General features: G+C 38.2%; 1 protein-coding gene and 1 long non-coding RNA gene across 6 annotated transcripts in view; one reads left to right on the top strand and one right to left on the bottom strand.

Moving 5' to 3' along the window:
• ntrk2a (neurotrophic tyrosine kinase, receptor, type 2a) overlaps positions 1 to 10646 on the top strand; it is a 100982-nt gene extending 90336 nt beyond the window's left edge. For all 5 annotated transcript variants that reach the window (XM_015042258.1, XM_015042261.1, XM_015042259.1 and 2 more), the window contains 2 exons: positions 4939 to 5097; positions 8552 to 10646. In XM_015042258.1, coding sequence (XP_014897744.1) covers positions 4939 to 5097; positions 8552 to 8737 — 345 coding nt within the window. In that variant the 3' untranslated portion in view covers positions 8738 to 10646. The remainder of the gene's footprint in view (positions 1 to 4938; positions 5098 to 8551) is intronic.
• On the bottom strand, positions 9429 to 12884 carry LOC106953463 (uncharacterized). The gene is made up of 2 exons (XR_001426201.1): positions 10952 to 12884; positions 9429 to 10915 (listed from the first exon to the last, which is right to left on the bottom strand). It is a non-coding gene; the product is annotated as an uncharacterized LOC106953463 (long non-coding RNA).
• Positions 12885 to 15490: the final 2606 nt, after the last annotated feature.

The raw sequence follows: 15490 nt of genomic DNA, 5'->3' as shown, positions 1-15490 counted from the left end.
AATTAAAACCCATTTTGTCCCTATTCTCAAGAATCACTGAGTTGTATTTTTGTTCATGGCAAAAAATAAGATGAAAAAGATTCAATTTCCTGTACAACAGTGAGTAGGGTAAGTTTCATAGGTCCCCATGACAACACATCCCATAATACTTCACCCTGTCACCATGGGTACCGTAGCCATAGGGAAGTTGCAGTCCAGAATCAATGCTTGATCTGGGGTTTTTTCTACCTTTTTTGGGGTTTCCTGGAACTCTGGCCAGAGGTCTGGCTGAGCTGCTGAATATTTATGAAACAGTGTGTTGGAGGGAATGGCAGGTGGGCTGAAGGAAGGTGAGAGCGAGGAAGGGAACTGAAAACAAAGGAGGGGAGGAGGCAGAGATCAACAACAAAGCAGCTCACGTGCAGGGAGATGTCCTTGCAAACACTTGGTCTTCAGACTGCATCACTGCAACCACAGTTTGCTCAGTATTTGATGTCCTTCGTCTCCCAATGGACAAAATCTATTAATCTGTGGCTTCCCTTTTTTTCAATGTTGTTTTCTTTTTTTTAATTCTACCATTTTGTAGCTTTTCACAGAAGACTGTCCATCACTTCTCTTTTTGTTGTCTATGCAAGGAATATCCTGAGGAGACAATTGACCCTTTGCTTCTTAAATGCAAAGCTTCTTTAATTCTGATCATCGGTTTGGAGTTTCAGGTCCGTGTGGGTTACATATCTGAACCACATTTAACAAGCATGAAAAAAAACTGCGGCTCAGCAGTTCAATATTATTTCAAACCATCAGAGGAAATGATCAGCCATGATAAACAAAACAAAAACACTAGTGGCTAACCATTAGTGTTTTAACCAGTTTTAATGCTTGTTTGTGATTATTGTCCAGTTGGAATAGGACTGACTGTAAACCTGAAGAGAAACTGCAGAATGTATAGAACTTCAAATGCCTTTATTTTGTCCGTAGTTCTAAATTTAAGTTGAATTTGAAGCAATATCTTCTTTCTTACTTGTTAACTGTAAAAATAACATTAGTGCCTTCACTTTGATGTTGCAAAAGTCTGGGTGAACGGAAAAGGGACTGTGTGTGTCCTTTTAGCCGTGAAGTTATTAATTGAAAATTGAGTCGGACGACCATCTTAGTCACAGAAAATGCATCCAGCTCACATTTGAAGAAAGAAAATGCTTTATGTGTGGGACTCAAATAATCTGAGCTATTTATTATATAAACAAACAAATACGGAGGAGACCGTAAAGCATCACCGTCAGAAAGAGCCAGGCCGGGTTATGAAGTGTAGAAACTGCCAAGGTGCCGGAAGATATGTTTCCTCCCATGTAAAACTGAGCCTGATGGCTATCTATGTGACTACACACATTTTATGACTGCATTAAATAACCCACTCACTAAAATAGAAGAGTGACAGACCATTAATAACAGGCATAAACTTCAGAAAATGTACTGTGCTATCTGCGCAGGGCAGTGAAGCACGGTTCTGTTGGTAGATTCATGTTTGGAGGACAGACTGAAAGAAGAGGAGAGGTTCAGTGAGGGAGAACATTAGCACACAGCACTGAGGGGGAGAAAAAAGGTCAAAGATACTTAGCTTTCCTACAAAAGAATTTCAAAAATAGCTGCAGCGAACATATTTAGTCACTGCTGCTTTATTGGCCAATTAGTATGAGTCAGTATAATTGCAGACATTTCATTGCAGAAGTTGGAAAAAGACTGAAAATGCCTTTACTAAACTCATCTTAGTTGTTTATGGGGGAAAAAATGATGTCATAATAAATGGTTGCTGAGGAATCTCCTTACTGAATCCTGTGTGATTTGGCTATCACATTTTCTAGACTTGTTGAAAAATTATACTTTACCCCTATAGAGGATCGATATTTTACTTCCAGATGGTTCTTTGATCCCTAAATGTGGAAATAAATAAACATGACTCCACTAAATTCCACAACTTTGATCCCAGTAGACATGAACTATTCAAAACAGCAGCTTGGACATTATTCACAGACCTGACAGAATGTGACGCTCCTCAAAATCCTCTTGTCCTCTGGATGAAACTCACATAGCATGTTTTTCTTGTACCAGAGGAAACTTTTCTTGTAACTTTCCATCTAAAGTGTTGCAAACAGTAACACCAGTGATATATAAATAGCGATGCCTGTTTTAAACAAAAGAAATGTTGATAGTTTAAATATGGGATACAGTATTTATCAATTTGAATATGTGGGCAATATCAGATAAGAATGAATCATGTAATTTAAAAAAATCTAGTTTTATCTTTTTCAAGACCATTTGACTGAATTATTAATAAGACAGAACTAAACGTTCTAGATAAATGTTTAATGATTATTCTAAAAACTTTGATTGTGTGCATTCTGTTTCCACAAATTAACATTTTTTTATACCGAAGCCAACCCCAACGTACCTTTGATGATAGCTTTTTTAAAAAGACTGCTGCATTTCAGTTCTGCAGTTTGGGGTGAAGCTTTAGTTGAGCTGCTAAACCATTTGAAAATATTTAAGACCTCTCTATCTTGTTCTTATTTCCCGTCTGTTTCTTTCACCATTCTTGCCCTTTCCCTCTGAATCGTGTTGAACAAGCCGACATGAATCCTGTGTGATCCAGCCCTGCTTAAATCTGCTGAAACTCAGGGCAGATTAACTCTCAGTCATGCAGATCACAATCAGCAGAGCGAATAATGTGTTTGTGTCGCGAGATAGCTTGTTGCGCTTTGGGGTATCTCTGTCAAACATCAGGCGTTGAAACATGTTTGACTTCTTCCTGGTTACATGACTTGGATTCAGATAGAAGAAAAGTGCATTTAGTGCTCTAAAAGGGATGTAAAACATTTGCCTATCTGATGGAAGGACTGTGTTTGAATGTTTTTGTTTTCAGTTTCTATTTACATCATACAGCAACACAGACATCCATAAATGGTTATCTAGAGATGGAGGAAGTGATTGTTTCTTTGTAGATGAATTCAACAATTAAATAGAAACATGTGAGTTTATCCATAAAATTTAGCCATTGTCATACCTTTTATCGTTAGCTGAGCAGTAAACAATAATGATCTTCAGCCAGCCCAAGCCTTTGACAGCAGTGTGTGAAGTCTCAGTGCAAATGAACTGTCAGTCTTTATGAACAGTAAAAACTGCTAATGAATTTGACAACGTTACAGACTCGACCGGCAGAGTTCAGATTAGAGCATAATAAAATGACCGGCTGTCTCACAGAGAGCCCGTCATTTCTGCTCCTCATCAACCGCTGCATCTTCTTATTCCTGAGTACAACTTAAAGCATATAATTAAATAGCTGCCTGCAAATCCACTGGAACAATTTACAGTGCATAGCTGCTGACTGCTTACTGTCTCCCACATACTGGTTCCCACATTTTATCATTGGCAAATAATGTTTCACATTTACTCACTAATTATAATTACTGGCTAAATGTCTGTCCCCTCCTGAGGAGATTACCGGCAAATACACTGAAGTGTGAATGCTCCCTTTGTTTGGAGAAACGCCGTACAAAGCAGCGAGTTCTCAGCTGGTTTGGCTTGCTACAGTCACAGGAGTGATGCAATCTGTTTCACCAAGCTATCAAATGTAAGTCACTGAAATGCCTCGGGCAGCAGTAAACTGTTTGTAGCTCTGCTTTAAAAATGTGCTGGATTTGAGAGTCTACCAAGACAGTGATGCATGTGAAAAGCTTTAGGATGACGGCATAGAATAGAATAGAATAGAATAGAATAGAATAGAATAGAATAGAATAGAATAGAATAGTTTTCAAGATATATAAACATTTGATACACAGTACGTTTTAAAGTAAGTTTTACGTTTGCCATTAGTCTTTTACATTTGTGATAAAATGCAAAAACAAAATTCTTGCAGCATTCAGACAGTGTAATTCCCGCTCCAGTTCTGACCAGCATTATTACTTTTAGGCAGATGGGTACTGCCACTCCTATAGAAGCAAGCTTGCAGCGCTTTCAGTGATTTTTTTCTACATATAATCTGTTTGTCCTTTTTATAGGGTTTAATGTGTTGAAGTAATGTAGCTTTCCATTACTGATATTATTCTATGAGCACCCTCTTTCACGCCACTCAAACTCGTTAATGTCCGTCCTTGGTAGTTTTCTCGCTAACAACATTTCAAGTTCGAACTTAAATTCACTTTGAGTTGAAGATACACAAGTGGTGACTGGAATGGTGGTCGAAATACGGATACACAGTCTGTCATTTATTGAGAGAAAAAAGAAAAAAAGTTCTTAGTTCAGCTAATTGAAGACTGCAGAGAGACTGACAGCTAATCTATTTATTAAACACAATCATCGCTCATCAAAACCATCATAAAACGACATATTTACTTGACTGAAAAATTTCGCCAACACCACTGTGATCTGGCTGCTAACTTGCATTTTGACTCAACCGTTAACTTTGGCTTCTTCCTTTTGAACGTCAAGTTTCAGGTTGTTTCATAAACTCACGCTAACATGTATTACCAGCAGAGAGGTGAGATCCACTCTCTGCACCTGTTTGCTATCGCAGTTCACTCTTGCTTTCTCCACTTTCTTTCTCTCTTTTTGGAGAATACAAGTCTCACTCCATCCTGTTCCATATTGCCAATAAACAGTCACACAGCAATTTTTCTTTAAAAATGACTCTTTTATGCAAAGGAAATCATCTTTTGTCTGTTTACAACAATAGGTAGTCATGCACTGTGGTTCAATACGCATTCATCCACATGACATCTGTCTCAAAGACGTGACTCCAAGGACTCTTTGTAAAATTGCTTTTTGCTTTGAAAACAATGAAAAAACTCTGATATATAAATGGCTTACACATTTAAGATTAAATTAGTTATATAAGTCGTATTCTCGTCTGCTCAATGCATTTTCGAATGACTTTGTTTTCCTTGCGTGCGTTTGTGCTTTCTAAAGGTCGGAGGTCATACCATGCTGCCAATCCGCTGGATGCCCCCTGAAAGCATCATGTACAGGAAGTTCACCACAGAAAGCGATGTTTGGAGTCTAGGAGTCGTCCTCTGGGAGATCTTCACCTACGGGAAGCAGCCTTGGTACCAGCTCTCCAATAATGAGGTAAGAAAAAGGCACTCATTCTTCTGTCTGTTTGACTCCTTCATATCAAGCTCTAAACACATTTTTAGACACATATCTAAAGTGAGAATATAATGTGCTCCGACATGAAACCTTTAAAGATAACAGAACGTTCCACACAATGTCGGTATAGATAAAAGATATGTACATTTCTCTTGCGGGGCACTATCATCTTAATAAGTGATGACGACCGAGATGTTGTAGCCACAAGGTGTGATGAAACAGCCCCTCTGTAGAAGTACATCTAAATATTTTATTAGTTTTGTGGTGAAGTGTCTCATAGGTATGATTTCATGAATATGTGAGCCTGTGTCTCCTTTTATGTTTTACAAATGTAAGCCACATCACTTTGAAGTTCTTCAAACTGTCACTATGGCATGTAACACCTAAAGAAAAGCATTTTTAGACAGAATTACCTTCCTTTGTTGCTCTGCTCTTTCCTCTCCATTGACCATAATCTGTTGCATAATCCAACTGAACATTGAAATCAATTTAGCTTATCTATAAAACCCCAATTCACCACATACATGATCTCAAGGTGTTTACAAAGTCAATCATAAAGACAAATCGATCACCGACATTCCTAATCGATCCTAAACAATGCAGTCAAGTTAAAACAAACATCAAAACATCTTGTAAGTTGTCCATGCACGGTTTATTTTCTAAAGTTTCTTTCACTTAGTAATCAATCTCTGGCAAAGAAATGTAGTATTTCAAATGACATAAGAATTTTTGTGTGTTTTTTTTAAAGTATGGATCAAATAAAAAGTAATACTGCTTCTAGACTAAATTATATCAGCACAACTACCAAACTCAAATGTGACATATTGTTTCAATTAAACTTTTATTTACTTATTTGCTTTTTAAGCACATCAGTTTGATGTGATAGTTTTAAAAAGTAATTTTCTGTGATGTGTGCTTGATGTTAGTCTAATTAACTTCTCCACATCATATTGTGCATTCTCGTTGACTTTTGTCTGTGCTGTATTTATTGCAGTCTTAAAAATGTGCCACAGAAGCCTGAGCTCAACCTGAACATTAGGCTTATAATTTTGGCTTGACCCAAAAAAAATCTAAACTCTACTTTGTAGTCCACGATCTCTGATTACACAGGTAAAATTGTTTAAATGGAAAATACTTGTAAGTATTAAGACATTTGCCATACAACTTTGGTTTGCATAACTTATCCATAAATGCAGCCTTGTAAGATTAATCTCCCACCTTGGGATTCCTCCATGAAACATTAAGACCACCGAAGGTCTTATTTCAGTGTGAAGTCATAATGTATCTGCACTCTTGTTACTCGCTATGTGTTTTTGACGATATCTCTTTAGCAATGCCAAAATGCTACTGGTAAGATTTTCAAGAGGATCCCTGATGTTTTCTCACTAATTTCTGCACCACAACCATCAGATTAAGTCTTGCTATGTTGGAGGAAACATAATCCAGATTTTTACCAGTATGTCAGAATCACCTGAAGTTATTTCACATCCAACACCTGACCATGTCATTTTGTGAGCATATCTCAGCAAAATATGGACTTTCACTGCAAATCTGGATTTTCAGATTTTCATTGATTGCAGCTGACTAAATCAGCTATCATCATTGTTTTGGTTTCTTTTTCTATTAATATTTTTTTTACTTTATGAAAGATTGTGAATTCTTTCTTTCTTCTGCTCAGTGCAACATTTTTATGTTTCAAGGTAGTAAAACTGGGACTTTGGTGTAAGACGCAGCTAAAGCTGAACTGTTACAGGTGAACTGAAAACAAAAATGAGAATCCCTCTGGATTAAAACTTGATTTAATAAAAATAATATGTGTTGGAACTTTTGAGCCTTCACCTAAATTGCAACTTAACGTTAAGACAATGGTGCTCTCAACTCCAGTTACATCCAAGAATTAACCTTCACCCCAGACTGCAGTCTCCTTTTACTGTGATGAACCAGAAACTCTCTGCAGTTTTAAAGGTCAACACCTCTGACCTCAGTCCGACACTCAGATATCTTTTACATATCAGATAGGGTTCTGCTCCTCAATTATGTATCAAATACTTTTCTCCTCATCTAATCTGATGCCAATCACAGAACGAGGGAGGACTCTGCGGCTGATTGCTCACCAAAATGATAACTTTAAAACAGATTAGATCTTTTATATCAATTTGCGAGACGCAGCTGATTCTTGTGATCTAATGAAAGCCATTAAGTGACATTCACTGCATGAGAAGAACAGAGCACATTTAATGCTGCAGGAAATAAAAACAAGCTTGGTTACTTCATAGAATAACAAAAATGCCAATCATTTATAAATGGCAAACAAAAAAATAAGTTTCTGTGCTGAGGAGAACTTTAGTCTCCTCTTGGCTACAGAAATCAATTATTTTATTCAACTTAACTCTCTGGTGTGTATTTCAGTAATTATTGCTGAAGCAGTAAATTAGGTGCCAATGAAGTTCATGCAAATGTATGTTTGAAACGCAGACTTTGCTTTTGGGAAATAGCGTTTGCATTTTGATGGCTACTCCTCTGCATTATGCTAAGAGTTTAGTGAATTATGTATTCAGTATAACATTTTTCTACTATATGCGCCTGTGACAGGGTGTCAACTTTAGAGAGTTATCTTGTTCAGTGAACTTTGCACAGATGGAAATTGGGGTAGCACTTTATTTGAAGGGGGGTGAATAAGACTGTCATGACACTTTCATAAACATGACATAACACCTGTCTTGAACATGAATAAGCCTTCATGAATATTTATGACTGTTGTCATAAAGCGTCATTCGGTAAATTATGACACTTTTAATACAAAGTTGACATTATTCAAAATGTCTTTGTTATGACAACTTGACATTAACCAAGAAATCATTTCTGTTTAAACTTTACCTTTAATAACATAAAGTTACCTAATTTTTAAAGCACAATCAGTAATACTTTTATAACAAATTTATATCAGTAATGATTTCTTGGTTAATGTCAAGTTGTCATAACAACGTCATTTTGAATAATGTCAACTTTGTATTAAAAGTGTCATAATTTACCGAATGACGCTTTATGACAACAGTCATAAATATTCATGAAGGCTTATTCATGTTCATGACGTGTTATGTCATGTTTATGACAGTGTCATGTCAGTCTTATTCACCCCCCTTCAAATAAAGTGTTACCGAAATGGGTGAAGTTTGTCTTCAGAGTGGAAGAGATGTTTTCTGTGTTCAGAGAGTTGAACCTTTAGTTTAAACTTTTCACAGGTCTGGACAGGTTTGGGGAAATATTTACAGGCTGGCAGATTGTTTTGTATTTAGATATTAAAAACTGACAAAAAGGGAATGAGAACTTAAGTTTGTATAGGTATAAACTTTAAATACAAAAAATGAATGACCCATCTTGTGCTGAAGGTAACCTCTCTGCTTCTGCTTCTTCTTTTGTTCCTCCTCTGCAGGTGATCGAGTGCATAACTCAAGGTCGGGTGTTGCAGCGTCCCAGAACCTGCCCCAAAGAGGTGTATGATCTGATGCTGGGTTGCTGGCAAAGAGAACCACATATGAGACTCAACATTAAAAAAATCCACGGTCTGCTCCTTAACCTGACCAAGGCCTCACCTGTTTATCTGGATATACTGGGCTGAACAAGAGGAGGAGGAAACGCAGTGTGTGTGTGCAGGCCGTGTCTGGGGATATATTTAAATGTTTATGTGCATTTAAAGTTTGCATGCATGTGTATGTGAGTCAAAGTGGGCACTGGGACACTTCCGATTGAAGTGTTTGATGCTCATGCAGGTGTGTGTGTGTGTGTGTGTGTGTGTGTGTGTGTGTGTATGTAGGTGTGTATGCGTATGCAGAATGTGTAACTGTACAGGATGTGAAGCTCACTTTATGGCAATCAAAAAATATTCCTTCAACTCCTCCCTTCATCACCTCTTTCCCACCGGCCAACTTCTTCACCTGTGAGCAATCCGATTCGTTCTGCTTCTTCACCAAGGAGACTTTTATCAGGAGTGATTTAACTTTCAAGCTTCTCACTTCTTCTCAGATTCTTCTCACTGGGGCTTAACTGATAAAATAAACAAACAAACTGATGAATAAGACTTGAAATTAACTGACTTATCCCTCTGCTGCCTGTAAGACAACAGGCCATGTTTGAACATCTGGGAAACTCAAGGCGGAGCAGCGAGAGAAGGAGGAGGAATTTCTGGAAGCTCCGACCGTTTTGCTTGTAAATAGGAGACTGATGGGACACTTCCGGAGAAACGGCTCTGCGAGATGCCGCGCCGTTAAGACACTGTGTTATCCTCTTTCGCCCCTGTCTGTCTTTTTTTCTCCGTCTCCCTCTCTAAAATGAGGATTACAGTCAGCAGTCAACCAGCAGGACTACAAGCGCAACGATCGAGACATCAGTATGCATGTGGGAAATTGAGTGTGACACAACAATGGCCAGAAAGGGAAAGAAAAGTAAACACAATCTCCTTCCCTGCCTGTCAGATGAAATTAAGAGGTGCGTTGAGGAGATCATTTCTGGTTGGCCGATATTGCTGATGCACAAAACAATCGGTGACAACGCAGCTGCAACCGACTACTGTGGTGAAAAGAGATTTCAGACACCATGCTGAGGTACTCACTTACATGCGTTTGCATTTTACAACTGTTATCTGTTGCATTTTTACTTTCCTCAGGCCTGAGATGCAAAGTCATACAGAGCAGAGTAATACGATAACTACTCCACCCCGAAACCTCCGAAGCGACAGATGCTCCACTTGTGATGTCAAGCGTTTGTGTCGGAGGTCAATTGATTCATTTGTCCGCAGCTGTCCGACAATCGCAAAATCACAGAGTTGGGGGGGGGGGGATCGGGGGTTGGTGGGTGGAGGGATGGGGGAGCGTAAAGGCTGCTGAGGGAGTTTGGGTATCGAGTGGTCAGACCATGGTCAAATGTGTGGGTGACTGCGCTGTAGAAGGTGTGGTTCATCTGGTCAACCCCTATTAAATCTTCAAAGCTCTCAGCACTCAGACATTCTTGAAAACCACATCTGCGTAAGAGGGGATGCGCACGAGAGCACGCCCACACACATCTATCGTGCACCTCATCCCGTCATCCCTGCGTTCCCCCCCCCCCACACACACCCACCCCCGCTCACTGAAAGACACTCAAAACGGGCCGAGAAGGAAATTGAATTGTACATGTTTTATTATTTGAGCGGTGCAGTGCTTTAGCCGGGCCCCGTCCCCTGTAATGGTGTAATGTATATTTCATTACGGCTAATGGGCTCCATTAGCACAGTCTCCTCACAGACATTCAAGACTTATTGTTTTATGGCCGAGAAGAAGGGATGGAGGGATGGAAAGGTGAAGGAGAAGAAAACAGTTAGGCTCGCCGGATTTAGGAGCGGCGACGCGTAGGAATACGGGCAGATGTATTAATGCGTCCTGGAAAGCAACTGAGCGGACTACAGAGGGGAAGCAGGGAAGTAGAAAGAAAGGGACTGGAGACAGACTTGGCAGGATGAAGGAGGGAGAGAGGTGAGAATCTCTTCTGGGAAAAAAAAAAAAAAAGAAGTGTGAACATCCATCATTACTACGGCCAGCAGATGTTCTGTAAGCCTCAACTTTACGCTCCCTTCACATTCCTGCAGCTGCCGTCAACCACAGGCAGTGCACACAACCACACACTTAAATGCAGGCCAGGGATCTGCAGGGTCTTAAAAAGTTAAAAAGTCTTAAATGTATTAGTCCCAAAATGTATTCAATGAGGTCAGATTTTCCAAAGGTCTTAAACTACTAGACACTTTTTTTTTGTCTTAAATGTAAACCTTCATTCATTTATTTCTTCCTTAGCTTTCCGTGACTTCTTTTATCATGTGGAAATGTGTCATGTCTTTGCACTGCGATTGGTTGTCTAGACTGTGTTATTATGCCGTAATAAAACTTCAAACCCTATAATGCAGGACAGCAATAAGCCCTGTGGCAAGGAATTTGTCCTCAGACATTCAGCCTTCCTCCTAAGCCTGCAGAAGTTTTATGCTTGTGAAATTTGCCTTTCGGCTTATAATTTTATATTTAGGTAATTAAATGCAACTGATTTTGTTTTGTTTGTTTGTTTTCTACCAGTTACATACTTGGTATTTAAGAAAGAACTACAAAGCAAAATCATTGCATAAAGAGAAAAGAAAAAAAAGAAAATTAAAAAAATAAACCAATAAACATCTAAGGCATAATAACATGAAAACCTTGAATAGCAACTCAGAAATTATCTAGGCCCAAATATTTCCATACTTTTGAGACAAGATTTTAAAATCTATTCTTTTACAAACTGGGAACCAGTGCAGTGATTTGTGATCTTGTGTGATATGTTCAGTTTTCCTCTGATGGTCAGGATTGTTGCCTCGTTTTTAATGAGCTGCCGCTGACCGACTTTTTAACAGAGACCAGAAGTGACAATTAAAGTAACCCAGTTTGTTAAAATCTAGATCCGAGTCATTAAATGATGCTGAGGTTTCTTGAACCCTCTATGATCTTTAGCCAATACGCTAGTTAATTGCTGACCACTAATCTTTTATTTTTGGGACCAACAGCCAGTTTACTGATTTGCATTAATATAGATACAATCCTGACTACTAGTCATTAAAATTATGGACACACTGACTTTAAGCTCATGGTGATATGTGGTGATATGGTGAGACACAAAGCTGGTAAAAACAATGTTTGATTAGTTTACAATCTGAACCAGGAAGCGCGTGTAGAAGAAGAAAAGTGGCCTGAGAATAGAGCCTTGATGAATTATAATTACCAAATGAAACAAAGTCGTCACAGTCTGGTGAGTACCATCTGAACCAATCTAGGAAAGTACCAGACACACCCGCCTCCTTTACTAGTGGATCAGTACGTTTGGATGAGCTGTGTCGAGATCCAGTGAAACGACAAACAAGCTTCAGGCACATCGACATTTAAAAGCTTTACTAATGTTCTCTCAGTGCTGAGGTGTGATCAAAAACTGGACTGGGATGAATTAAAGAGATTGTTTTGTTTTGTTTTTGTTTTATCAACAGTGAACTAATTTGTTGCCGTTTGCCAAAAAGTCGTTAGGCCAGAAACAGAACCGTAGTTACTTTTTTATTGAAGCGTCCACACTCGGCTGTATAAAAATTGGTTTGATATCTGAAGCTTTGAAATCATTTTTATGAAGGTTACGATGCACTGTAGGAAGGTATTTGAGGTTTATTAGCAAGTGCAAAGGCACCAAAGTAAAATACCAATTTATGTTGACAAGGTTAGATTTAACTTGTTTGTTGTTGGTTGTTTTTCATATATATACATCTTAATTTTAAATCATAGTGGACTTGAAAAGACTACAGAAATGTGTTGGCATAACCTCACTGATACTTGCAGAAACCCTGCTGCCTCGCGCCTCATACATATGTACTAACAAACTCTGAGAATAATCTTTAACGATCCATCGCACATCCTGTGATAACAGAACCACTTCACTCCACCTGCAGCTCTGCTCCAGCTTACAGACATACTGTAAATACAGCTCCCATGCATGCAAGAAAACACATGTAACGTTTGCTTTTGCATTTTTACTTGTGCATATTTTACTCTTTACAGGCATATTTAAAAGTCACTTACGGTCATCTTTGATTTGATGTAGAGATTTTATTTGGAGTAATAGGTCTTTGTTTGTTATTTAACTGCAGCACTTGATGGTATCGATGTTTGTGGATTTGATTTCCTGCTATCTAATTTATAAACTTGTAAACCTTTTTGTACATTTCTTTTTATTTTTAGGGTTGCCTTTTTTTTTTTTGCAACTGCAAACTGAATTTGAATTTAAGGATTATGTTTACACAAAGGTGTAAGATAATCTGAAGTGTGTCCGTATTTTTACATCCCGTTCCTTCTTGGTAACAACCGAGCCTGTCCTCGCGGACACCGTTCACTGCAGCAGGGATGGATATCTCACCACTCTGTCACGTATGTCGATTGAGTTTGACATTTTGCCAAAATTATTCTCACCTGTCAGAATAACTGCAAGGGTTAATGGCTGCAGCATTGACAGCGCATGCTAACAGGGTTAAAAAAGAAAAAAGAAAAAAAAAAATCCGTCCCTGCTGAAGCACACCAACCACACTCAAAACAAAAAAACCGACACACAATATCTCTGTGCAATAACAGAGGGCAGGGTGTGTAAGCTGAAAAAAACTGTGAAAAATAAATGCAGTGCGTACGGACACTTCTGATGTCAAAAGAGTAGCGTACACTGAAGCAGTTCCCCCAGCTCCCAGCACTGTTTCTGCACTTACCTGCTGTGTTTGTTTCTCCCCCTTTTTTTAAATAATAATGAACTGCGTGACGTTGGACGGGGGTGATGTTTTGACAGCGAGAGATGGAGGAGATTGGTCTGCACAGATCGACAGTCTTTGCATCAATGCCTCTGATCAGAAAGAAAAAAAAACTGAAAAAGTAAAAACATCTGCTGTGTGAATGGAAACCTCAGATAGAAGGGATTGACAATCACAGACTTCTCTACGTCTCTCTCTCTCTCTCTCTTTATCAAGTGACCTACTGTATTATAGATTATTCAACCAATTTTTCCTCTTCTATGCTGCCTATACTGTATGTGATAGTCTTAACCTCCGGTCCTTAGAAGTGCTACTTTTGTCCTTTTCCTTTCTTTTATTTTATTTTATTTTTTTTTGTAAAATAACAGCAAGAGGAATGAACAAGAATTTATGTTAAAAAAAAAAGTGTGAATAAGCTGCTGGAAGAAATAAGCATTGTTAACTGGTGTGTCCCAGACTGTACTGGTATTTAGACTGAACTGTTTTACTCTTTCATGTTTGAATCAAGGGGAAGCTAGTTGGGTAGGTGAGACTCAGCCAAGACAAAAAAATAAAAAAAAAAGACATTCGGTGACCCCAGTGAAGCTGGACGGCTTTTGATTATTCAGTTTCGGTGAGTGTGTGTATGTGTGTGTGTGTGTGTGTGTGTGTGTAAAAAACTGGCTGGTTTGCAGCATTCAGACTAAATCCAAGCTCAAATGTCATAATGTCAACACAGGAAGCAGAAATTGATTTATTGTTGCTGTATGCCAATTTCATGATAAATAACTGCAAACTATCTCATGGAAATGTGGCTGTTTTTATGGCAGCTACGATTAATAGAATCAGTCGTTCTCTCTCTTTTTTTTTAATAAAAACTCAAATTAGCCTTTTTTATGCCTCGATTTATCAAAGCCTGGGTTTCACACTAGCATATCAACAACGGTACCTAGAGAAATCTTCCTGCCCCGTTGCCTTACTTCAATGTGTTTTTGGCCAGACTCTGTGACTCGGTGGGGTGCGTTTCAAATACAATACATGAACTTCACAACTTTAGAAATGTTATGATCCACATCACATTTAATGCTCCCACACCCCACTCTCTTTCTCACACAACCGTGACATCAGACTTTGATTTAATCGAGCTGAAATATCACAAAGGTCATCTCTCAGATTACTTTTGTGCTTGGATGCTCTGGAGTACCTAGAAGAATGTAATGCATAAAAACAGCTTTTTTTCTTCTTTTTCTTTTTTTTTGGAGAGAAAGGGGATGATCTAACCTGTGATTTAAAGATAGTTATTTTTATTTTTCTTGTTCTATGGTTTTCTTCTGCATTTAAAATGTTTTGCTGAATCCACAACTATCAAAAAACTGATATCAATTCTGCTTAGAGATTGCAAATTCAAACTACTTGTATTTGTTTTTGCAAATGGGTAATTAGTGCTCCCTCCCACACACACACACACACGCACGAACACATACACACCAGAGAGAAGCTGAACAGATTATAGTTGAGTGATGGAAATAATAATATAGTATTTAGTCATGACGGTGAAGATGATGATGATGGTGATGATGATGATGATCATGTGACCTTTTTTTTCTGAAGGTGGACCAGTCTGTTGTGATACAATGTAATTAATAAAACCTGTTATGTCACATAAAACATCCTCCAGGTGAAAGTGTGTGTTTATGTGTGTGTGTGTTTTAAGAGGATCGATGATGTCAGGGGTCGGGTTTAAAGTAAGGCTAAGGTAAAGTTTATCATAAAAATAAATCAATGTACTTATTTAATAACAATGATATGTGTAAAGACACAGTGCTGGCCTGCAGGTGGTTTTAGCCTGATATGTTTACATAGTTTTTGATGTAAACATATCAAAAACACATTGATGTGTGACTTTCTCCATGGCCAAATGATTACACAGCATATAATTATTACCAACAACAACTGGGTGATTTATTTATTTTGGACTTAATTTAGCAGCTGCCTACATACATTCAAAAAAATATGAAAATACTCATATTGATATTTTATTTATGGCTGTTATGAGTGTACTTAAAC

The sequence above is a fragment of the Poecilia latipinna genome, unplaced genomic scaffold (assembly GCF_001443285.1).
Source record: "Poecilia latipinna isolate Pla-1442-1.1 unplaced genomic scaffold, P_latipinna-1.0 Scaffold583, whole genome shotgun sequence".
Taxonomy (NCBI): domain Eukaryota; kingdom Metazoa; phylum Chordata; class Actinopteri; order Cyprinodontiformes; family Poeciliidae; genus Poecilia; species Poecilia latipinna.
The sequence above is the reverse complement of the archived record's forward strand: the minus strand, read 5'-3'. Positions and strand labels throughout refer to the sequence as shown.